This window comes from Hemitrygon akajei, chromosome 10 (assembly GCF_048418815.1).
Source record: "Hemitrygon akajei chromosome 10, sHemAka1.3, whole genome shotgun sequence".
NCBI lineage: Eukaryota > Metazoa > Chordata > Chondrichthyes > Myliobatiformes > Dasyatidae > Hemitrygon > Hemitrygon akajei.
The window spans coordinates 126779439-126805861 of record NC_133133.1 but is presented as its reverse complement, the minus strand read 5'-3'; the positions used below and the strand labels follow the sequence as shown (position 1 = coordinate 126805861).

The 26423-nt window shown below is 43.8% G+C and overlaps 1 protein-coding gene across 1 annotated transcript in view; it reads left to right on the top strand.

Moving 5' to 3' along the window:
• Positions 1 to 26423, top strand: part of LOC140734666 (uncharacterized) — a 97042-nt gene that overhangs the window by 32480 nt on the left and 38139 nt on the right. Inside the window, exons 8-14 of the mRNA XM_073058924.1 lie at positions 6645 to 6778; positions 7830 to 8130; positions 9240 to 9264; positions 16885 to 16919; positions 17678 to 17696; positions 21830 to 21936; positions 25953 to 26139. Of these exons, the coding sequence (XP_072915025.1) occupies positions 6645 to 6778; positions 7830 to 8130; positions 9240 to 9264; positions 16885 to 16919; positions 17678 to 17696; positions 21830 to 21936; positions 25953 to 26139 (808 nt within the window). The remainder of the gene's footprint in view (positions 1 to 6644; positions 6779 to 7829; positions 8131 to 9239; positions 9265 to 16884; positions 16920 to 17677; positions 17697 to 21829; positions 21937 to 25952; positions 26140 to 26423) is intronic.

Genomic DNA, 26423 nt, shown 5'->3' with positions numbered 1-26423 from the left:
ATGTGGTCACATCAGGAGTGTTTGCTTCTATGTTAAGGGAGACCGGGCAAGGTGTTGTTGTGCTTTTCACCTGAGCATCCAGGATTTGGTCCACATGACATCTCCATACGTTCTCTCCCACCTCCACTGTATACATCAGTGGCCTGCCTATGGTGGAAATTGTACCCAGCTGCAACTTTTCAGTCCGGTAATCATGTGCAAAAACTGACTGTCCCACACTGAAGCTCCGTGTTGACTTAGCGTTCAAGTGTTTGAACTGTCTGTTCTCCACATCACGCCGTCCATCTGGTTTGAGAAGATTCATGCGGGACCTCAGGTTCCTGTTCAGAAACATCATCGTTGGAGTCAGGTTAGTGGTTGCATGTACTACATTACGATAGGCAAGGAGGAAGTTGTCTATCTTGTGTTGCAATGGTCGATTTTCGCTGTCCATTGCCTTGATGGCTTTCTTGAATGTCTGCACAAATCTTTCTGCCAAGCCATTTGTGGATGGATGGTAAGGGGCAGATGTAAAGTGCTTGATTCCGTTGTTCTTCACAAAACTTTGGAATTCTTCAGAGACAAATTGTCATCCATTGTCTGTGCAGATTTGTTCTGGAGTGGCATTCCTGGCAAACATGGCCCTCAGAACTATAATGGTCTTTTCCGATATGGTTGTCTTCATTTTGATGACCTCTGGCCACTTGGAATGTGCATCAACGGCGATTAAAACGATAGAGTCCGTGAATGGTCCAGCAAAGTCAATGTCCACTCATTGCCATGGTGATGAGGGCCACTCCCATGGATGGAGAGGGGCTTGTGGTGGTGTGTTCTGGATCTTTTGACATCCATAGTAGTTTTTGGTCAAGTCCTCAATCTGTTTATCGATTCCTGGCCACCACACATAGGGATAGGCAAGACTTTTCATCTTCACGGTACCCAGGTGCCCCTTGTGCTGTTCCTCCAGCACTCTGGTGTGTAGCAAGGGAGGAATCACAACTCGTGAACCACACATTAGTGTTTCCTAACACACTGACAACTGCTCCTTCCTCGCTATCGTGTGAAAGACCTCTGCTGAATCCATTTGTGTAGTTATCTCTGAAGTCGGCAGTGGTAAACGTGACAAACCATCTGCGTTGCCGTGTTGCTTGGTCCCCTTGTGTTCAATGTCATACATGTGACCTCCCAAGAAAAGAGACCATCGCTGCAGCCTTTGTGCTGTCATCACTGGAACGCCTTTCCTTGGGTTGAAGATTGACACGAGAGGCTGATGGTCAGTCAACAGGGTAAACTTTTGACCATACAGGTAGTGACTGAATTTCTTGACTCCCCACTCGAGGCTTAGGGCCTCTCTGTCAATCTGTGTGTAGTTGCGTTCAGCTGAAGTTAGCATTCTTGAGGCAAAGGCTATTGGTCTTTCTGAGCCATCTGGAAAGTTGTGCGATAACACAGCTCCTATCCCATGGGATGAGGCATCACAAGCCAGTCAGATTGGTAAGGAGGGGAGCACCCCTTCTGAAGTTATGAGTCTTTTAGTTTCTTGAAACGCTTTCTCACAGCTCTCAGTCCACTTCCATTGTGACCCTGTCTGTAATAGTGCATTTAGTGGGTGTAGGACTGTGGATAGGTTAGGCAAGAACTTGTGGTAATAATTCACTAGTCCAAGATATGCTCTCAGCTGAGACACATTTTCAGGTGGTGGTGCCTTAAGCACCGCTTCTATCTTGTCTTGAGACATGTGTAAGCCATCCTTGTTGATCACATGCCCACAGTATGAGATTTCCTTTTTGAAAAACTCACATTTCTGTCAATTAGCTCTGAGCCCATATTCTCGTAACCTGGTGAGCACTTGTTCAAGGTTAGAAAGATGTTCGTCGTCATCTTTGCCGGTGACAATGATGTCATCCAGGTAACACTGAGTCCCTGGAATCCCCTGCAGGACCTGGTCCATTGCCCTTTGCCAGATTGCAGGCGCTGATGCTATCCCAAACACCAACCTGTTGTACTGGTAAGGTCCTTTGTGTGTATTTATTGTCAGGTATTTCTTGGGTGCATCATTGATTTCCATTTGGAGATAAGCCTGGGTCAAATTGATTTTTGTGAAATGTTCCCCTCCTGACAGGGAAGCAAAGATGTCCTCAATACGAGGTAGAGGATACTGTACTGTGCGGAGAACTGGGTTGACAGTCACTTTAAAGTCTCCACATATGCGCACCTTGCTTGGTTTTCCTGGTTTTGTGCTGGAGGTTTTCTTCATCACTGGAACAATAGGCGTGGCCCATTCACTCCAATCCACCTTTGATAGGACCCCAGTCTGCTCCAGATTTTTCAGCTCAGCCTCTACTGTAGGACCGATTGCATATGGCACTGGTCTGGCTTGTGAAATTTTGGACATGCGTTTTCCTCAATCTCAATCTTTGCCTTCATGCCTTGAAGAGTTCCTATTCCTTTCATGAACACTTCCTCAGAGTCAGCAAGTATTTGTGAGGGTAGGGCAGTGGATGTGGTCTACATGGACTTTAGCAAAACATTTGACAAGGTCCCTCATGAGAGACTCATCCAGAAAGTCATGAGGCATGGGATAGGTGGAACCTTGGCTGTTTGGATAAAAAATTGGCTTAAAGGAAGAAAGCAGAGGGTAGTTGTGGAAGGAAAGTATTCTGCCTGGAGGTCAGTGACTAGTGGAGTGCCACAGGGATCTGTCCTGGGACACCTGCTATTTGTGATTTTTATAAATGACCTGGATGTAGAAGTGGAAGGATGGGTGAGTAAGTTTGCGGATGACACGAAGATTGGAGGAGTTGTGGATGGAGTTATAGGTAGTCGAAGGTTACAAGAGGATATAGACAGGCTGCAGAGTTGGGCAGAAAAATGGCATATGGAGTTCTATCCAGACAAGTGTGAGGTGATGCATTTTGGAAGGACAAACCAGAAGACTGAGTACAGGATTAATGGTCAGTTACCTAAGAGTGTGGATGAACAAAGGGACCTTGGGGTTCATATCCATACACCCCTCAAGGTCGCTGCACAGGTTGATAGGGTAGTTAAGAAGGCCTATGGGATGATAGGCTTCATTAACAGATGGATTGAGTTCAAGAGTAGAGAGGTCATGTTGCAACTCTACAAATCTCTGGTGAGACCGCACTTAAGAATATTGTGTTCAATTCTGGCCACCTCATTATAGGAAGGATGTGGAAGCTATGGAGAGGGTGCAGAGGAGATTTACCAGGATGTTGCCTGGATTGGAGAACAAGTCATATGAAGCAGGGTTAGCAGAGCTGGGTCTTTTCTCTTTGGAGCGTAGAAGAATGAGAGGGGACTTGATTGAGGTCTACAAGATTATGAGAGGCATAGATAGGGTGGATAGTCAGTACCTGTTTCCCAGGGCACCAATAGCAAACACCAGAGGGCATATGTACAAAATTAAGGGAGGGAAGTTTAGGGGAGACATCAGGGGTAAGTTTTTTTTACACAGAGGGTTGTGAGTGCCTGGAATGACTTGCCAGGGATGGTGGTGGAGGCTAAAACATTAGGGGTATTTAAGAGCATCTTGGACAGGCACATGGATGAAAGAAAAATGGATTATGGGGTAGTGTGGGTTTAGTACTTTTTTTAAAGGATTATATGGGTCAGCACAACATGGAGGGCTGAAGGGCCTGTACTGTGCTGTAGTGTTCTATGGTTCTATGGGTTGTGACAGTCTCTCAGCCTTGCTGATCTCCTTTGCTGATACAACTACTGCCTTGATGGTGTACCAATCCAACTGGATTTTCCTGAGCCATTCACATCCCAGCAACGGTGGTCCTCCATTTTTCAGTACATAGATAGATAGATAGATAGATAGATAGATAGATACTTTATTCATCCCCATGGGGAAATTCAACATTTTTTCCAATGTCCCATACACTTGTTGTAGCAAAAACTCATTACATACAATACTTAACTCAGTAATAATATGATATGCATCTAAATCACTAACTCAAAAAGCATTAATAATAGCTTTAAAAAAAAAAGTTCTTAAGTCCTGGCAGTTGAATTGTAAAGCCTAATGGCATTGGGGAGTATTGACCTCTTCATCCTGTCTGAGGAGCATTGCATCGACAGTAACCTGTCGCTGAAACTGCTTCTCTGTCTCTGGATGGTGCTATGTAGAGGATGTTCAGGGTTTTCCATAATTGACCGTAGCCTACTCAGCGCCCTTCGCTCAGCTACCGATGTTAAACTCTCCAGTACTTTGCCCACGACAGAGCCCGCCTTCCTTATCAGCTTATTAAGACGTGAGGCGTCCTTCTTCTTAATGCTTCCTCCCCAACACGCCACCACAAAGAAGAGGGCGCTCTCAACAACTGACCTATAGAACATCTTCAGCATCTCACTGCAGACATTGAATGACGCCAACCTTCTAAGGAAGTACAGTCGACTCTGTGCCTTCCTGCACAAGGCATCTGTGTTGGCAGTCCAGTCCAGCTTCTCGTCCAACTGTACTCCCAGATACTTGTAGGTCTTAACCTGCTCCACACATTCTCCATTAATGATCACTGGCTCCATATGAGGCCTAGATCTCCTAAAGTCCACCACCATCTCCTTGGTCTTGGTGACATTGAGACGCAGGTAGTTTGAGTTGCACCATATCACAAAGTCCTGTATCAGTTTCCTATACTCCTCCTCCTGTCCATTCCTGACACACCCCACTATGGCCGTGTCATCAGCGAACTTCTGCACATGGCAGGACTCCGAGTTATATTGGAAGTCAGATGTGTACAGGGTGAACAGGACCGGAGAGAGTACGGTTCCCTGTGGCGCTCCTGTGCTGCTGACCACTGTGTCAGACCTACAGTCTCCCAACCGCACATACTGAGGTCTATCTGTCAAGTAGTCCACTATCCAATCCACCATGTGAGAGTCTACTCCCATCTCCGTTAGTTTGTGCTTTAAGATCTTGGGCTGGATGGTGTTAAAGGCACTAGAGAAGTCAAGGAATGTAATCCTTAGCTGCTGTGTTTTGTCTCTGTAGGTCACTGTCACTTTAATTTTACCTTTAGGACGCACTCTCTGTCCTGTGTAATCTTTAGCAGTAGTTTAGTTCGTTTCAGAGGTATGTGAGAAAACAGTCATTTGTAGTCGTGTACAGAGATCACTGTTAAAGCTGAGCCTGTGTCCAACTCCATTTTCAGTCGCACACCTGCCACTTGTGGAGTGATCTATATTACCCTTTGATCATCTGTTTCTTTCATGCTGCGAAGTTGCAGACAATTCACTTTTGTCTGAGTAGTTTTCATCAGAACTACGTTCTTTCATTTTGTGTACATTGTTGTATTTTCCTTTCTGGGGGTTTCTTGTTTCTCTGTATTTTGTCCTTTTTCTGCTGTTTACTAGCTTTGCATACTCTGCCAATGTGTCCCTGTTTGCCACAGTTTCTGCATTCTTTGTCTTTAAACCAACCGTCGTCAGGGTCATGTGATATGTTCCCACAACGGTAACATTTCTTTCCTTCATTTCTGTTCAGTGACATTTTATTTGTAGCATATTCCAGAGATTTTTGTTGTATCTCTTGAAGCAACGTCATCGTCTGAACCCTTTGTGCCTAGGTGGCACATGGGGCCTCCACAAGGGTCTTCCATTTCTGCCGGTCTTTCGCTCTGCTGCTCGCCGTTACCCAGTTCATGCTTCCACAGATCTTCGTCACGTCTGAAGCAACCCATACTACTATTTCCAATGATATTGGCGCCTTCTCTAATATGAGGTCTTTTTCACACAGGAGCTTCTTCTGTGTGGTTTCACAGTGCATGCCACACACTAACTTGTCCCTCAATGCATCTGATAGACCAGCTCCAAATTGACAATGTTCTGATAATTTGCACAATATTCAGAAATGCTTTCATTTTTGCTCTGATTCTGTTTGTGAAATTTAAATCTTACAGCAATGACCAGTGGTTTGGGGTTTAAACGCGTTGAAAAATGTCTACTGTTTGCTTGAATGTTTTGTCAGCTGGCTTTTCAGGGGTTAACAAGCTCCATAGCAGCCCTATGTTTTTGCTCCCATAACAAAGATACTGGCTTTCTTTTCATCATTAACACCGTTAGCATCACAATATAACTCCACTCTTTCGATGTAAATTACCCAGTTTTCAATGCTATTATCAAATGCTGTAATGGTTCCAATCATCGCAATCTTTGTTATGTTAATTTAGTCCTGTTTTTCCTTTTTTTCTGTTTAGCTAGCTCCTTGCAGTCACTGCACGTTCCACTTGACTCACATGTCCTTTTTGCTAGCACCACAAGCGCACTCCGTCTAGATGCGTGTTTCGCTCCTTTTCATCTCCCTTCTCTCTCTTCTCCGAGTATCATTATCAACTAAAACACAGGGTTCCGATAAGATGTAGGTTCATAATTCTCGTCGCCAATTTGTTGTGTATACGGCCTGTTTAAACAACTACGGTATATTATTAATAAAAACACTGGAGACAGGAACTAAGTTTCATGGTTCTTTACTGATGGAGTCCGAACTTGGCACACACATACAGATCAACACACGTCTAATAGTGCATGCAACGACATGTTACTAAAACATAAAGTAGTCCCTTATTTTAATGTAGGCTATATGGTACAATTGGAGTTTTAACTGCATGCTGCTACCAGTTTAATCATTCACCTGTTCTTTGAAGGTTGGAGCTGGCTACAATGGCTATATCAAGCAAGCATTATATGGAAACTTCCCTTGCAGAGGAAGAGGCTATAAGCAGAAAGTGGCCAAGGGCAAATTCTTGGTCCATGCAGAAGTGAATGCCATTCTCTTCAGGTTAGGCTTTCTGCTGGGCTTTTGGATATAATGTTTGTGTATGGTTGTGATACTGTATACCCTGTTGATTAAATTAATTAATTTATTATCCCTTGTGCAAAGATACAGTGAATAACTTTATTTTACATTCTATCCCTATAGATTATTACATCAAAGTTCAAAGTACATTTATTATCAAAGTATGTACACATTATATGACCACAAACAAGAGAAATCTGCAGGTGCTGGAAATCCGAGCAACACACACAAAATGCTGGAGGAAGTCAGGTCAGGCCAGGCAACATCTAGGAAAAGCGTACACTTGATGTTTGATCCTGCCAAAGGGTCGAACATCGACTGTATTCTTTTTGTAGATGTTGCCTGACCTGCTGAGTTCCTCCAGCATTTTGTGTGTGTCGCAAGATACAACCTTGAGATTTATCTCCTTACAGGCAGCCACGAGACAAGAAACCCAAAAGAACCCAGAAAAAAACTCAACAGACACCAAATGTGTGTCTTTCTCTCTCCCCTTCCCCCTCCCTCCCCTCCCCTAACCTACTCTAGAATCTGCCTAGAATTTCCCTACCACATAGCCCTCTATTTTTCTAAGCTCCATGTACCTATCTAAAAGGCTCTTAAAAGACCCTTTTGGATCTGCCTCTACCACCGTTGTTGGTAGTACATTCCATGCACCCACCATTCCCTGTGTAAAAATACTTACCTCTGACATCCCTCTTGTACCTACTTTCAAGGACATTAAAACTATGCCTCCTCATGTTAAATTTTGCCCTGGAAAAAAAGCCTCTGGCTATCCACACGATCAATGCCTCTCATCATCTTATACACCTCTATCAGGTCACCTCTCATCCTCCGTTGCTCCAAGGAGAAAAGGCCAAGTTCACTCAACCTACTCTCATAAGGCGTGCTCTCCAATCCAGGCAACATAATTATAAATCTCCTCTGCACTCTCTCTATAGTACTCCATTGCTCCATGTCCTTATTGAAGTCAAAAATCTATTTCAGCAACACTAGGGAAACTGCAACTGAGCATTTGTTGATTCTGCTGTTACAGGTCAGCCGAAAACTTAGATTCTGCCGTGCTATTTTCTTCAAAAATACCTTGCAATAAATGTGAAAAAATGATCATCACATCTGGCATTAAGACTGTGGTTGCCGTCAAAGAAACCATGAAGCCCACGGAAGGAGTTGAGAAAATTGGATGCAATACTGGCATTTTAGAAGGCAAAGGATTGGGAAAGTGTGCTAAAGATTTAGAAAGAGAACCTGAGAAATCAGAAGAGAAAAATACGAGATCAGAAAATATGCAGCAAACGTTGGCAGTTAACAAAGAATCAGACTTTGAAATTATGTTGGTAAGCAGAAAATACAGTTCATTTTTATCACTAGTGTCAGATGGTTAGTATAAATTTCATCACCTTTAATTTAGTTTTGACTTATGAAGATTCATTATTCATGTTCATTGAAGTGTTTAATTTGTAAAGTTAGAGCAGCTTTAGGATCAGGGCTTGGACCATGTTTGTTTTCTCCAGGTGCACCCATTTCCTCCCACATTGTAAAGATCTTGTGAATGTTGATTTACAAAGCATTATTTTCAGTTGAAAACTGAAAAGATTTCCAAAATGAACCAAAAATTACAATCAAAGCATTCAATACCCAATTAACATCACTTGAAGTCGCATGTCACTATGAAAGTGGCGTGGTCTCTTTTCCCAATGTAGTGGATTAGTTACATTACCAAACAACTAAACTACCACGCTGGACTGACACTCCAGTGCATTCAGTTTCAAATCCCATCACAGCAGCTGTGGAATATACCATACATTCAGGTCAGTAGTCTTCTGGATTTTCCTCCAAATATAGTCATTAATAAAATGAGTACGTACACAACCTAACTAGTCCACTAACATCATCTGTGTCTCTTTTCTCCGGGAGAAAAAATCTGCTGTCTTTCCTAGTTTCCAAACACAATAGTGTGGATAGCCACTAACTGAATTCTGAAGTGGCTGAATAAACTATGCGAAAATTGAATAAAATGTCTCTTCTCCATTTGGAATATTACATTCTGAAATGTGAGTGACTCACATTTGTTTATTGCTGTGTTCAATTTACTACTCATTAGGGAGTAGTAAAACTATTTTAATTAATTCTAACAAATTAGTGTAGGTTTGGCATTTAATTACTAGTTTAAATAGTTCAGTACAACATTGTGGGCTGAAGGGCCTGTTCCTTTGCTGTCCTGTTCTGTGTATGTGGAATGAACTAGCAGAGGAGATAATTGAGACAGATGCAGTAACAACTTCTAAAAGACAGTTGGGCAGGTAAATAGAATAGGAAGTTTTAGAAGGTTACGGCCCAAATGCTGGTAAATGGGACTAGCTTGGTTGGCAGAGACCAATTAGGCTGAAGGGCCTGATTTTGTGCTACATTAATCTATGAGTCTATTTCCAATTCCTTTTTGCAGTGGGAAATTCCCAGTGACCAGCAAGGTAAGGCACATCCTTTCAAATACTGTAATCTGGAACATTGAGTTAATATTCATTCTTTGCCAGAAGTTAAAGAAATTTCTAGAAAATAGATCTTATTCTTGCGAGTTTAGAAGGTAATCTTTTTAAATATGGGGTCTCGACAGATTGAAAGTCCGGATGTTTCCACTTGTGAGAGAGTCTCTATAAAGGTGACATAATTACAAAATTAGGAAGTGGTAATTTAAAAGTGAGAAGTATCAAAATTTCATCTTGTAGAGGGTGGCTAATCTCTGGAGCCCTCTGCCCTAATTAGATTATTAGGGTACTTAAAGAGGAGGAAGATACATTTTTAAAATGTAACACTTACCCAACAGGCTGGTATATGTCTAGGGGAAAAGGAGATCCAGCCACACACCAACCCACCTCCCGTACACGCAAGTGCTGTGAGAATCGCGTTTATGCCTCGCGCCCGCCAACAGTATCAAACCCACAACAAATACCGGTATGAAATACACTTTAAAGAATTTACTAAAATTAAAAGAGTATTAGGCAATACAATATATATATACAAGAAAAAAACAAAAGGCGCCAACTTATCAAAGTTCAGTCAGTTTAGTGCACTCGTTGGAGCTCAACCAGCGAACCATTCGACTCCTCGTCGCTTGCCCTCCCGACTTCCACGTCTTCCACCTCGGACTCCCCGGTGGTCTTCCGAGCGCACGTCCTCCTTCCTCGGCGTCTCCCTCCCGACTCCCTTCACCCCCAAGCCCGCGCAACCCCTCCCCCAAGTTCCCAGCCTCACAAAACACAATAACATTCCCCATTGATTAACAAATGAATACAATTACCATATCAGCCATTCTAAAGCGAAACAACGGCGAGAGAAACATTTAACAGACAAAGAAACATTCCTACTCATAACAAACCAAAGAAGCCCTTTTTAGTAACATACACAGGACATTGTACATTCTCTCCCCACCAGCAAATGTCATGCCCTCATGGCATTACTAGAGTTCCCCAAAGCTTCTTGCAACACACAAAACCCAACCCAGGTGCAGAAAGCAGTGACATAACTACCCAGAGCAGTAGAAATCACACTTGGTTCTCCTGGTACCACATATGTCAACTGCTCCGGGGGGCGCCTAATCCTCTGAGATCTCCATACCCCTTCTGCCCCACTGGGCTCCCTCTTCACCTGCGAACCCACTGTCTCGGACACCCCAGGTCTTCCTGACAGACCCTCACCCCCTTCCTCACGGGGGTCCTCCCTCACCTGAGATCTCTCCGGCTCACGCTCGGGCTCCACCCTCTCTCCCACCAATGTTGGCTGCCTCTCCATCTGACCCTCAAGACCTTCCCTCCTCTCACCCAATTCAGTATGGGAAGGGCCAGGAGCCTCCTCTCCTGGTACTGGAGCACCAGCGAATGGGAACAGGGGCCACTCATCTGAGTCGTCCTCTTCCGAATCAGTAGCCATTTCCGGGCGAGGGACCCATCCCCGCTCTTCAGCAGCGGTCCCTTCCCTTTCTCTGCGCCCTCGCAGAGTCCTTGTACTGGGCGTAACCTCCCACTCTGGCTCCGTATCCACCTGCACCGCTTGACCCAGCGGCAGCAGGTGATTCCGATGGAGTACCTTGATAGGCCCTTTCCCATCCTCAGGTTTCACCCGGTAAACTGGCAGGTTTGGCACCTGGCTCTCTATTACATAGGGGCTGGCCACCCATCGGTCTGCCAACTTGTGCTTACCAGGGAGTCCCAAATTCCGTAAAAGGACCCGGTCGCCCGGCAATAATTGAACAAACTTCACCTTTCGATCATACCGCATCTTATTCCTCTGATTTTGTTTGGTAGCCGCCGCCTCGGCCAACTTGTACGCCCGCTGTAACTCCCTCTTCATGTCGGACACATACTTTAGATGGGACTTCCCAGGTAATTCACCCACTTCACCCCCAAAACACAAGTCAATGGGCAACCTCGCTTCCCGCCCGAACATCAGATGATCCTGTAGCATCATTGCGAGTACAATTGTAACAGTGAACCAATTGTCCAATATGATGACTCCACCTGCTTTTCTGCCCAATCTCCAGCGTCCCGAGCATATCCAACAGGGTCCGGTTGAACCTCTCCGGCTGCGGATCTCCCTGTGGGTGATAAGGGGTAGTCCTGGATTTCTCAACCCCAAGCATAGTCAGTAATTCATGGATAAGGTGGCTGTCAAAGTCCCGCCCCTGATCGCTATGGATTCGCCTGGGAAGGCCGTAATGAACAAAATACTTCTCCCATAACACCTTCGCCACTGTCGTCGCCTTCTGATCCTTAGTGGGAAATGCCTGAGCATAGCGAGTGTAATGATCGGTGATGACTAAGACATTCGCGGTGTTGCTGGTGTCAGGCTCAATCGACAGAAAATCCATACATACCAGGTCCAGAGGTCCCGCACTCTGCAAGTGCGACAGTGGAGCCGCCAACGTGGGCAGGGTCTTCCTCCGGATGCAACGACTGCAGCCCCTACAATATTCTTCGACTTCCCCCCTCATCCGGGGCCAGTAGAACCGGTCTTTGAGTAATCCATAGGTCTTTTCCACCCCCAAGTGTCCAGAATCATCATGTAGGGCCTGGAGTACAGTCTGCCGATACTCCTCCGGCAGGACCAGTTGCCAACAGTGGAGTTGGTCCGGAGGCGCCGTTACCCGGTACAAGATTTGGTTCTTTAACTTCAACCGAGACCACTCCTTCAACAACAGGGGCACGAATGGGTGTTTCGCCTTCTCAGCCAACGCCCCATCCCCCCTCTCGACCGCTCTCCACACTGTGCCAATGCCCGGGTCATTTTGCTGAGCAGCTGCCGCTTCCCCCGGACTCAGTTCCGGCAACTGTTTAGTCCGCAGTGCGGTCAGGTCACAGTAAGCTAGGGGTATGGCATCGTCAAAACCCCCCAAATGGTCCACGGCTCGTTCCAGCCTCCCTCTTCCCTTGGCCTTCACGGTGATAGCAAACTGACACATCGCCTTCACTCCAGGGGCAGGGACACTCTCCCACTCCTCGTCCCTCTCATGTTCCCCCAGCTCCCGACGTGACAACGCATCCGCATCGACATTCTTGCTTCCGGGCCGGTACCTCAGGCTGAAATCATATACCGACAAGGCCGCCAGCCACCGATGTCCTGTGGCATCCAGCTTCGCCGAAGTCAAAATATAAGTGAGAGGATTGTTATCCATTCGCACCTCAAACTTGGCTCCGTACAGGTAATCGCCCAACTTGTCCACCACCGCCCACTTCAGCGCCAGGAACTCCAACTTGTGAGTGGGATAGTTTCTCTCCAATAGCGACAAGCTTCGGTTGACAAAGGCTACCGGCCTCAATGCTTTGAAATGCTCCTGGTACAGAACAGCCCCGAGACCCTCTTAACTGGCATCCGTGTGCAGCACATATGGCTTCTGCAGATCGGCAAAAGCCAACACCGGGGCCTGGGTCAGTGCCCTTTTCAAAGATCGGAACGCCTCTTCACATTGATCATCCCATCTCGAGCCAAAAGGTTCCGCCGGGTTCCAGTATCCTCCAGCGTCTTGCCTCTGGTCCCCCGTCCTTTTCTTTCCCACCGGGGGATAGCCACACAACAGCTGAGTCAACGGGTGACACACTTTGGCGTATCCTTTCACAAATCGCCGGTAATATCCACAGAACCCCAAAAATGAGCGCAGAGCGCCCACTTTCTGGGGTCTCAGCCAGGTGGTCACGGCCTCTATCTTGGTTGGATCAGTAGCCACTCCCTCTCGCGAAATGATATGGCCAACGTAGCTAACCAACGACTTGCAGAACTGGCATTTGTCCAGGGAAAGTTTCAACCCTTCTTCATTAAGCTGGCCCAACACCTTCAACAGCCTCTCCTCATGTTCCTCCAAAGTCGATCCAAACACTATCAAATCATCCAGGTACACCAGCACCTCTAACAGATTCATATCCCCCAAAGTTCTCTCCATGAGCCTCTGGAAGGTGGCTGGAGCTCCCGATATGCCTTGGGGCATTCGTTCGAACTGAAAGAACCCCAGCGGGCAGATAAAAGCGGTCTTCTCTTTATCGCCCGCACTCATCGGGATCTGGTAATACCCACTTCTTAAATCCAGCACACTGAACCACTTCGCACCGCTCAGGCAGGCCAGCGCATCCTCGACTCTTGGGACAGTATATTGATCAGGGACAGTTCGCCGATTCAACATCCTGTAGTCAACACACATGCGCACTCGCCCATTCTTCTTCCGTGGCACCACTATTGGGGACGCATAAGGACTTCGGGACTCAGCTATGATTCCGGCCTCCTTCAACTGGCGGAGCCAGCCGCCGGGATCTCTCTCGGAATGGGGTGTCCTCTGTCACCCGGATGGTGTGGTGAGTGCTTTTGGAGCAGCCAACATCAAACTCGCCCCGAGAAAAAAACAGCTTCCATCTTCAGCATCTTCTCCACTAGCCTGCATTTCCACTCCGGCGACACAGGGGAATCCCCAAAGTTAAAGACTTAAGCGGTCAGCTCCCTTCGATGCTCCGATCCCTCCCCATTAGGGGTCCTCACTGGTGCGCTAGACATTACCGTCACCGGGAACAGATGTGCCAGGGTGTCCGAGACAGTGGGTTCGCAGGTGAAGAGGGAGCCCAGTGGGGCAGAAGGGGTATGGAGATCTCAGAGGATTAGGTGCCCCCCGGAGCGGTTGACATATGTGGTACCAGGAGAACCGAGTGTGATTTCTACTGCTCTGGGTAGTTATGTCACTGCTTTCTGCACCTGGGTTGGGTTTTGTGTGTTGCAAGAAGCTTTGGGGAACTCTAGTAATGCCATGAGGGCATGACATTTGCTGGTGGGGAGAGAATGTACAATGTCCTGTGTATGTTACTAAAAAGGGCTTCTTTGGTTTGTTATGAGTAGGAATGTTTCTTTGTCTGTTAAATGTTTCTCTCGCCGTTGTTTCGCTTTAGAATGGCTGATATGGTAATTGTATTCATTTGTTAATCAATGGGGAATGTTATTGTGTTTTGTGAGGCTGGGAACTTGGGGGAGGGGTTGCGCGGGCTTGGGGGTGAAGGGAGTCGGGAGGGAGACGCCGAGGAAGGAGGACGTGCGCTCGGAAGACCACCGGGGAGTCCGAGGTGGAAGACGTGGAAGTCGGGAGGGCAAGCGACGAGGAGTCGAATGGTTCGCTGGTTGAGCTCCAACGAGTGCACTAAACTGACTGAACTTTGATAAGTTGGCGCCTTTTGTTTTTTTCTTGTATATATATATATATTGTATTGCCTAATACTCTTTTAATTTTAGTAAATTCTTTAAAGTGTATTTCATACCGGTATTTGTTGTGGGTTTGATACTGTTGGCCGGCGCGAGGCATAAACGCGATTCTCACAGCACCTGCGTGTACGGGAGGTGGGTTGGTGGGTTACTAGTGCTTTTGTCGCATTCACGCTTCCTCTGAGTAGCATGGTCCTTCCTTGGTCCAATATGCTTTCCAATCAGAGGCACAGAGGTTGGCACCAATGCCTGTTTGTCCTCTGTTCGGCAATGGTTCATTGTGTTCAGCATAGTGACAGTTGTGGCATGTTCAGTGCCATTCTTAATTCACTTTCAATTGGCTTCATTGCAGGAAATGTGGCCTGCAAACAGTGGATGGATCTCCATAAATTGTAATTATTTCAGCCGATCACAATGCTGAAGGATGAATAGATCACAATGACCTATAATGCTGGTCCTCCTGTTTTTACCACATACAAGCGCTCAATGTGGTTTGTTGGCTGTTGTATTTCATGTTACGGATGTAATTTCCACAGGAGTCATCTTTTCTCCAGTAAAAGTTCTGTAATCAACGATCGTATTGGTTCTAAATGTTCCTGCGTTACAGTCAAACTTCAAGGCAAACTGTATGCCTTTAAGCCCAATGCACTCAGCAAAATTAGTATTTGTTTCTCATTGGCTTCAAAATATTGTTGAATTAGCTCAGTATACCTATTTTAGATATCTTTTATATAATCAAATGTCAATTTTTCTGACATAGCCAGCCATTTCTGCTTTTTTTGTGATTATTATCACCCAGTATTCACTCTTTATGAACACATGTAGTCCTCCATTTGCTGCTGTTTTTCCAGCTGGACAGTCTGCATGTGCTGGGCTGTTTCTTATTTACACACAGTTCCTTGCTGCACTAATTTTTTAAAACTCAACTGTTTCACTGCACTCCAACAGGTCAGTGTCATCTCGGGTTCATTTTAAAAATACCTCGTCACCAAATGTTCTGTTTTGGAACTTCAAAATATTAAACTAATTTAAAGGAAAACACAGGAGGCTGGGAATTTGTGTCTAACTTCATGTTTACTTTAAGCGAGGCATGCCCTATCATGTGATATTATGATGACTTATGCAATTCTCTTATTTATACATATAACCCATAATTAATTATTTAAACAAACAAGATTGCTTAATCAACCAGCATATATACAAGATTACTCAGACATTACTTAAGTATTAAATATACAATAATATTGAATGGTGGAGCCAGCTTGAGGAGCCAAGTGGACTACTACTGCTCCTATTCTCCCTCTGCATGTCACTTTGGCTGAACGGAGGAGCACTTTTAATAATAAATTAAGGCAACTGCACTGCTCCAAAGAGTGTCATATGAGGTCACACTTGGCCATTAGGTTCTATAATAAGTCAACCTATAGCTGGGGAAGTGATGATCCCCTCCTCCTGTTAGATTGATTATTTGTTTTTAATTCTTTCTAACTTCTCTTCTAATATTTGTATCTGTGCAATTTTAATACTACTGTGACACTGTAATTTCCTTTCGATCAGTAAAGTATCTATCTATTCTCATTGGATTCGTGGCACAAGCTTTCTTATCCTGGCAGTCTTTCCTCTGCTGCCTTTATTGGCTCCAGGTTGAGTGCAGCAGTCTTGACTTGATCTTCCCACAAGGCTTTTTGCTATTGGAATTAGTCAGGTCATCTTCAAAAGGTTTCATAGGATGGGATGACCCTGGCCACTGGACTTCTCCAACCTCAGCACTTTGGATTACTGCAGACCTCACTGACTCTCTTCATCCATAGCACCTCACACTGTGAGGTCAAATTATGTAATTCTTTTGACTAAACTTCTTCAAATCGAACTCTTAGTGCCTGTTCCTACAACTAACGTGGTAAAATTTTAGAAGAAAAGTTACAACATAACATAACTCTGTCACTCAGCTTTCATTAAGTTGTTGCCAGTCCTACAATACATGAATGAATTTCAAGAAATAAAAAAATCCTGTTTAGAAAATGAAATGCCCTCACCCTCTACCCACCTGTCCCCTATCCTTGTCCCCTCCAATTTGCCACCTTTTCCTTTCACCTTCTTCCACTTTTCTAACCCTCCCACCCTCACATTCCTTTAACTGCATCTTGCATCACCACCTATATTCTCCAACACCATGATCCTCCCCCACCTCCCAGTCACCACACTGCCATAAATTTCCTTTCCCCAGCACATTCCCAGATTAATTTTGTTGTCAATATTTTAATAACTCCAGAAACATTGTTTTGTTATCCATTTTAACTATTCCATGTAGCCAAATTCTAACTTGGAACAGAGCTGCTTTTAACACCTACTTTGTTAACTTTCAGTTGCTGAGCAATGCTCTGGACAGTCCAATACTCAGGTAAGTCCAGTCCTTGTTGTTCATGTTGAACCTCAGTTACTGTGTGTACCATCCTCAGCATTGAAGTGGAGCTGGCATCAGGCGAAGTTGCAAGGGATTTGGGGTCATCAGCTGAATCTCAAGCCAAGGTGGCAGAGCCGTCAGCTGTTAGAACTGCTGCTGCCAAGCTCCAGTGAACTGGGTTCAATCCAGACCTCAAGTGCCATCTGTATGTGATGGCAGGAGAGACTGTCTTTGCATGTTCTCTCTGTGCCAACATGAATTTCATCTGGGTGCTCCAGTTCCCCTCCCCACCATCATCCCAAAGACCCAAAGATGTAGAAGTTCCTGTTTAATTGGCTACAGTAAATGCCCCCTGGTGTATGGGTGAGCGGTACAATCCAAGGGGAATTGATGTGAAGATCAGGAGAATGGTTGACCAGGAAATAAGTGAACGTCTGGTATGAATGTTCTGAGAGCTGCTATAGGCCTGTTGGGCCAAACTGTCTCCTCCTATGTCAAGAGTTAATATGGAAGTATGGAAGCTCCTTTCCATCAGAAAAACGAGTGTGTAGTAGCTATTCCTTGGGAATTTGCTTGGTCTCCATCTTTGTGTCCTTGGACCATATTTTCACCACACACTCTGCAGAGTTCATTTGTTCAAGATAAATTATGAATGAACCTGTTAATAACTGTGATTTATCATGTGCACAAATAATTGGTAATTCTTCTACTGTTTGCTTTTGTAGAATTAATACCTCAATCCTTTTTTGTTATAGCCACAGAGTGAATCACCTGGTGAGTAAAAATATGCAATGTTAGAGGATATTGCAACGTGCTCATTCGCTGATGTATAACTTTAAATAATCATCCCTTTGTATTATCCTTTGATTTTTTTCTTATATTTTTGCATCCTTAAGGTCATCAACCAGAAACACTAACACTGTTTCTCTCTCCACTGAAGTTGCCTGGCCTATTGATTGTTTATCCCCAATGCTATTATCACCAAGCGGTTATTCCCAATGCTAATGGTTCTGAAGATAAACACTCAAATGGTCAAGCAGCATCTGTGGAGAGAGAAACAGAATTCATCTTTCAGACTGATGAACTTCCATCAGAACAGGAGAGAAGTTAAAAATCAAACAAGTCTTTTGCTGTGGAGAACATGGGAAGAGGAGGAGAGCAAGGGAGTGGTAGAGCAAGATGAGTGAGATTACAGGAGGGATTTCTGGAAGAGTTATAAATAGAAGAAGTCAAATCAAATCTAGAACTAGGAAGAGGAAAAATTGAAATTTAAGAACATGATTTGCTAATAATCTGAAATAATTGAAGTCACAGAGCCTTGTTGGAAGATGAGACAATCATCAAGTGGTTCAGGACAGAAACAAGCCCTTTGGCCCATCGATTTCATTCCAATTCTCAGCCACCCATTTCAACTACTTCTACACCAATTCCATTTTATTTATTCTTCCCACATACCCATCATTCTCCACACCCTGATTCTACCTCTCACCTGTACCTTATGGAAAATTTACAGTGGACAATTAATCTATCTGAATGTTTGAGATGTGGGAGGACACCAGAGCATCCAGAGGAAACCCAAGCAATTACAAGCAAAAGGTGCAAACTCTATATCAGCGGTACCCGAGGTCAGGGTTGAACTCTGGTCTCTGGCACTGTGAGGCAGCAACTTTGCTAGCTTCGCAACTGGCTGAGCTTATGCTAGTCTGTTGGAACAGTGTAGATCAGGATAGAAAATCAAATTACAGTCAAATGGTAGTATTGGCAGTGTATTGCCTTCTTCTTTGATATCAGATGCCATGTTCATAAGGGATAGGAGCAGAATTAGGCCAGAATTAGGAATGCTTTCACCATTCGATCATGGCTGATTTATTATCCTTCTCAATCCCATTCTTCTGTCTTCTCCCCATTAACTTTTGACACCCTAAGTAATCAAGAACATATCAACCTGCACTTTAAATATACCCATTAAGTTGTTCTCAGCAGCTGTCTGTGGCAATGAATTCCACAGATTCACTACCTTCTGGCTAAAGAAATTCATCCTCATCTCTGTCCTAAAAGGACATCCTTCTATTCTGAAGCTGTGCCCTCTGCTTTTGGACTCTCCTACTATTGGAAACATCCTCTCCACATCTAGTTTAACTAGGCCTTTCAGTATTCAATAGGTTTCAATGAGATCCCTGCTTATTCTTTTAAACTCCAATGAGTACAGGCCATAGCCATCAAACAGTCCTCATTTCATTCCTGGGAGTATTCTCATGGACTTCATCTGGATCCCCTCCACTGGCAGCACATCCTTTCTTAGAGAAGGAGCCCCAAAACTGCTTACATTACTCCAAGCGTGGTCTTATCAATGCCTTATAAAGCTTCAGCATTACATTATTGCTTTTATATGCTTGTCCTCTCAAAACGAAATTTCCCTTCCTCACTACCAACTCAACCTGCAAGTTTTAGTGAATCCTACACAAGGACTCACAATTCCTTTCACTCTGCCTATTGTTGAATTTGTTCCTAATTTAGAAAATAGTCGAAGTCTTTATACCTTCTACCAAAATTCATAATCATACACTTCCCTACACTGTATTCTATCTGCCACTTCTTTGCATATTCTCCTAATCTGTCCAAGTCCCTCTGCAGATTCCCTGCTTCCTCAACACTGCCTGCCCCTCCATCCATCTTTATATCAAACGCAAACTTGGCTACAAAGTCATCAATCCAATCATCCAGATCACTGACATACAACATATTAAAAAAATGGTCCCAATGCCGACCCCTGTGGATCACCACTAGTCACTGGAGCCAACCAGAAAAAGCCCTCTTTATTCCCACTCTTTGCCTCCTGCCAGTCAGCCAATCGTCTATCCATGATTCTATCTTGTTTAGCAGCTTCATGAGGCTTTTTGAAGGCCTCCTGAAAATCTAAGTTCAATCACACCCACTGATTTGTCTATTGTGCCTGTTATTTCTTCAAAGAATTCCACTGATTTGTCAGACAAGATTGCTCCTTAAGGAAACTATGCTGACTTCGGCTTATTTTATCATGTGCCTCCAAGTATCCTGAAACCTCTTTCTTAATAATGAAGTCTAATGTCTTGCCACCCACTGAAGTCAGGATAACTAGCCTGTTACCTTCCTTCCTTCTTAAAGAGTGGAGAGACACTTGCAATTTTCCAATACTCTGGAATTATTCCAGAATCTAGTGATTCTTGAGAGATCACTACTAATGCCCTCACAATCTCTTCAGCTACTTCCTTCAGCATCCTGGGGTGTAGTCTGTCTGGTCCATGTGGCTTATCTACCTTTAGATCTTTCAGCTTTCCATACACCTCTTTAGTAAGAGCGACTGCACTCACTTCTGCTAATGTCCCCTTCCAAACACCTTTAGCCAGAGCTCATGCCTCTGTAACTCCCTTCGCTTAAATATTGATACACCTGAATTTAGCTTTTCCTCTCACACTGTAGGGTGAATTTTATCATATTTTGATCAATATATCCTGATATTCCTTTACCTTAAGCTCCCTAATCAAATCTGGTTCATCATACAACACCCAATTCACACTTGCCTTTTTTCTTCCAGTGGGCACAGCCACAAGCTGCTCAAAAAAGCTATCTCACAAATCCATTTTCTTAGGATCAAGCACTAACCTGTTTTCCACAATCTATCTGCATATTGAAATCCCCATGACTATTGTAACACTGCCCTTTTTACATGCATTTTCTATGCATGCATTTACATGGAATTTGCACCCCACTTCCTGGCTCAGTGACCTGTATATAACTCCATTAAGGCTTTTTTACACTTAATTCGACATCTTTAGATCCTATGTCACTTCTTTCTGAGGATCAATCTCCAATGCTCCAAGGAATAAATATCTTGCCTTGCCAATCTTTGTGCACAAGAACAAGGCTTTTTTCCTGCTGGTTTTTGACCGTCTGTTTTAAAGATCTGAGTACTGACCCAATCACAGCGAGCAATGGTAGAAGGTCACAGAACCAAGTAAAGCTGAGGAGCTTTTAAATGAAACTGAGGTGACAAGTGAACTGCAGTATCCCAAGTTAATATCAATTCTTAAGATGATCAGAATTTCATCAGAAGGTTGCCCTTCTGCCTGTTTACAGAGCTGATGTTTGAGGTAGGAGAGAAAGGAATATTAAAGCTATTCTGAATTTTTCTTAAGCATTTCATAGGAAAGAATAATAACCATCTCCCTGATTCACATGAATGCATATTTTGGATTTTATCATTCAAGTCATTTTGCAATGAAACATTTCAATAAGTTATCTGTAAATTAATATATTATGACTCTTCAGCTGAAGAGAAAATGGGCTTCAAGCTGGTCCCGTGTTCAGTGCCTGATATTCAGTCTTACACAAATACTCACAATATATTCAACTTAATTGCACTCATCAAGCTGCTGCTTTAAGTGGTTCAGTGAGCATGTTTTCTTGAAAGGGCTGAAGAAAGGTTGTGCAAAGTAAAGAGACCAAGTAGGGAAATAGAGCAGAGCGCAGATTTCAAGATAAACTCAGTGTGAGTCAGCAGCCCCAGATGCTAACTGCTCCTTTCTCCAACAACTCCACCTGGCCTGCTGAATATGTTCAACAATTTCTATTTCAGTTCATTTTAAGACAAATTATCTCAATGAATCAAAATAAAATTAAAACAGTAAATGCAATGTTGCAATTAAAGGAAATATAACCTTGATTGGCGTATTCAAGGACAGACCTTTTTGTTTGCTTTGTCAAGTGAGTGACAGAATGAGTGGTCTCAGCACTCTCTGCCTGGGACCCTCATCAGTTTATATTATCTGTCACAACTGTTAGTGCAATATTTTTTGAGGAATAAATAGGTGTTCAGAGAGGTGAATGTGGCCTCTCAGAATGAGATTTTACTCTGTCTCTTTGGTTAGATGTAGGTACCAATTGCCGCTTGCCAGAGAAGGAAAACCTGATGATGTTTCTGGCTTTGCATATGGAAAGATCTCCTTTATGTGAGGCACCAGAAGGAAATGGCAAAGTAAGTACTTTGATAATACAAGGGATAGAAGCAGAAGTGGTTCATACCATGACAGTCTGATATGCCATGTCTACTGGTTCCATTTTTCTCTCTATATATTCTTCAAAACACCAGGTTCCCTCTGAGTGTTTTGGGTGCACAGTTACCACTTTCTTAACAATGAACTCCAGCCATTTCTCCATCTTCCCATGTTTACACAACCTAGCTTAATGAAAAACAATGTTACATGTCAACCCTCCCAAATGACTGGGACAAACCTAGAATCTGGGGAAACTTACACATTCCACCATCCCAACCATTCATCATTGCTGTGGCGTAATTTCTCCCTTAGGCTCTTAGGCCTCACAATCCAAAAAATGGAAATGTTGGAAGTCTCCAAGTCCTCGTTTGAGAGCACTGACTTTTTGGCTCTATACCATCACAACGTAATCACAATCCAATTGATCTCTTTCCCTGGCTGTTTTCCCTTGCGACTCATATTTCTCTTCAAGTGTTTATGCATTTTCATGTTAAGGAGTAACTTCCAAATCGTACACATGCCACAATTAATAAATTTTGGGTTCTTGGCCTTTCCACCAAAGGGAATTCTTTGTTGGACCATTCAGGAGTTTCAGAACGCCGACTAAATTTTCCTGTCAGATTCACGCGGTCTGAGAGCGCTCCCAGTTATGCAGAGGGCTGAAGTCCTTCACCCAGGATCCGCTCATCAGCTGTACTCACCGGTTGGATCTACAGCTTGATGTACAGAACACCAGTGCAGACACTACTGCTCGGCAGGTCTCTTCTGACTCCGACCAGCTGTACACGTGACCAAAATCTCTGCATCCCTTTTGCCATGTAGTGCATACGTTACAGATTTTAAACAATCTGTTTAACTTTATTCAAGTAATCATATTACCTACTTCAGTGGTTATTCTACCCAGCTCTTTTTAAACTGTTGCCTTTGAGGCAAAATACAACAGCACTGACTAGCTGAAAACAGTTCCCTTCCATCGTAATGTCCCACACATTCATCTTTTCATGCTAGTGATAAATTCCTGAATGACCCTACAAAGAGTTCCCTTTGGTGGAAAGGTCAAGAATGCAAAGTTTATTAATTGCAGCATGTGTATGATTCTCAGTCACTGACCTTCCCTCCCACCTTGCTCCCCCACTCACTCCCCTTCCTTCATTTGCCACATTGACAAACCTGTGTCCACATCTCTTTTCCAAGTATTGGGAGATGTGTCTTTGAACAAGAGGTATGAATGTGGGAACAAGAAATGTTAGACATGTAAAGAGGTGACTTTCATGGCACTGTTCTTTTCCAGGTACCAACTAGAGAGAGTGCTTAAAGAATGTGACAGAGGAGGTGACACGAGTGAATGTAGGGGAAAACTGTGGATTTAGTGATCAAAATTCCTTTAGTTTGAAGATAATCATGGAGAATAGGAATGGTTCTCAGGTTGAAATTATAAACTGGAGGAATGCCAATTTTGTTTGCATGCAAAGGGACATGGCAGGCATAGATTGGGATAAGCTGTTTTCCATCAAAGGGTTGCTTGACAAATGAGAGGCTTTCGATAGGGAAAAATTGAGAGTACAGAATCTGTATGTTCCTGTTAGTATAAAAGATAAGGCTAATGGGTTTAAGAAACTTTGGTTATTGAGAAATATTGAGGCCCTGATAAAGAAAAAGGAGGCTCGTATCAGGTATAGGCATTTAGAATCAAATGAGTCACTTTACACATGAGGAAAACTATCAAAACTTGTAAAATGATCTGGATCAGCTGGGTAAAAGATGTGCTGGCCAGGTAAGAGAGGGTCCAGAGAAGGTTCAGGAAAATTATTCTGGGAATGGAAGGGTTAATATGAGGAGTATTTGATGGCTCTGAGCCTGTACTCATTGGAGTTTAGAAGAATGAGCAGGGGTCTCATCGAAATCTATCAAATATTGAAAGGCCTAGATAGAGTGGATGTGGAGAGGATGTTTCCTATAGTGGGTGAGTCTAGGACCTGAGAGCACTGCCTCAAAGTACAAAGATTTATCCCTTTAGAACAAAGATGAGGAGGAATTTCATTAGCCAGAGCATGGTGAATCTATAGAATTATTCCCACGGATGGCTGTGGAGGCCAAGTCATTTGAGTCTATTTAAAGCAGAGGTTGATAGGTTGATAGGTCAGGGCATCAAAATTACAGGGAGAAGGCAGGAGAATGTGGTTGAGGGGAATATTAAATCAGTCATGATGGAATGGTGGAGCAGACTCGATGGGCTGAGTAGCCTAATTTTGCTCCTGTGTCTTGTGGTCTTATGGTCTAAATGGGCTGAAAAATAGCAGATGGAATTTAATGTAAACACGTGACATTTTTCATTTTGGGATGACAACAAGGGTAAGACTTGTACAGTGAACATTAGGGCACTGAGATGTGTGGTAGAACAAAGGGACCTGAGAATTCAGATCCATAATCTCCGGAAAATGGCATCACAGGTAGATAGAGCCGTGAAGTTAAGCTGTCAGCAGAAGATGTAGAGTTGGTTAAATTGTAACATTAGAGAAGTTTGGGTAAGTACATGGATGAGGGAGGCTTGAAGGGCTATGGTCTTTGTGCAGGTAGATGAGACTAGGCAGAATACCAGGCCGGCATAGACTAAAGGGGACAAAAGGCCTGTTTCTGTTCTGATCCACTGCCACCTATTGCCACTCCAGTACTGGGCACCAGGTCCACAGCTGGATATTGTCTTGGATCAAGACACATACTCAATCCAATAATGTTCTTAAGTCCTGGGTCTATGGTGGGCCAAGGCTGGTGAGCACTAGCTATAGGGCTCTGAGACAGGCCTCTGCTATAACTTATCTGGCAAAAGTTCAGACTCAGAACAAAACTCTTCCTACATTGTCAAACACTCAGATCTGGGCAGACCTCAAGATTCATTATACAGGCCCCACACTCACATCACCACAATTTAGGTAGCGGAAATCTGCCCTTATAGAATTCACAAATTTGACATATGGAATAAAATTCATTCTTACAGAATCTTTGTGCACAGAAGTAAATAAATTAACGTAAAATAATTTGTTTTCAACTCACAAGTCATGATGTATGCCCAAATGGTGTGGCCTCAAGTTATAGAAAATTATGATGTGGACCTTTTTCAAGCAACGAGACTCCCCCACCCCTCCTTTATACCACAGATCACATGTACTGAGACCTGCCCTGGGACAATACAGCTGTCCTATGTGCCCTCCTGCTAGTCAATATAGAATGAAGGTCCTGCACTGACTCTTGAGTTCCCGGTGACAGTTAAAGGGGTGGAGTTGGAAATAAGATCATTCTGTGAGCCAGGATAAACCAAATGGTAGAGATAGAGTAAAAAATTTTGCTTACCATACAGGAAGATTCATTTCAGGTAGTAGAAAAGCTAAAAACAGAATGCAGTTCTGTTTTTAGTGAAAACAATTACTGTTACAAAGAAAATGCATTGCAGACAGGCAATAAGGTGTGAGGGTCCTGAAGAGAAATCAAAAGATTATCATTATCATAAGAGGTCAATTCAAGAGCTTATAACACTGGGATTGAAACTTTATTTGAGTCTATTGGTTTGTGTTCTCAGGTTTTTGTATCTTCTGCTTGATGGGAGGGGTGGGAAAAGTGAGAACATCTGCAATGGAAGTGGGTTTTGATTACTTTGGCTGCCTTCCCAAGGCATCAGAAAGTGCAGATAGAGTCCATAGAGGGGAGACTAATTTCCATGATGTGCTGAGCTGTGTTCATAACTCTTGCAACCATAGGCAGGGCAGTTGCCATACCAAGTTATGCTGCATTCAGACAGGATACTTTCTATGATGTTTCTGTAAAAGTTGGTGCAGGTCAATGGGAGCATGCCAAAGTTCCTTAGCCTTCTATGCTTGGCTTTTAGTGTGTACATGCCTGGACCAGATGGGTTAAAAACAACCTCCTTATACTCTTAAGAAGAAGACATAAATAAAGCTCAGTTGAAGACAATAAATCCTCTGAACTTTTGTTTTAATTTCAGTTTTTGAAAACAGGCATTGCTATCCTGAACACCACAGAAAGCAATCATATAGTTGCCATTGAGTGCTCCAGGAATGGGCTTCATGCTGTGGAGCAGGTGCTGATATCCTCTCCGAGGTCTCTGCAGGGTTGTACGGTCTACTTATCTAGGTACCCCTGCATCATCTGTGCAAAACTACTCATTCAAGGTATGTCTGGAGTAATGGGATATCTAGCTGGTGCTTTCCTACAGTGATGAGGAAGCCAGTTAGAAACTTTCTTGATATGGTATCATCATAGGATGCATACAGAGGGAATTGGAAACATGAACAGAGGGTTAATGCCCATGGGAAAAGTGTTGAAACAATGCAAAAGTAGGCAGACACAGTGAGAGACACTGCAAAAGGGAAGAAAGGCTCAGGGTCAAGCCCACAGCAGCAGGAAGAGACAATGAGGAAAGGGTCATAGTAGAGGAACAGAACAGATGACCGAG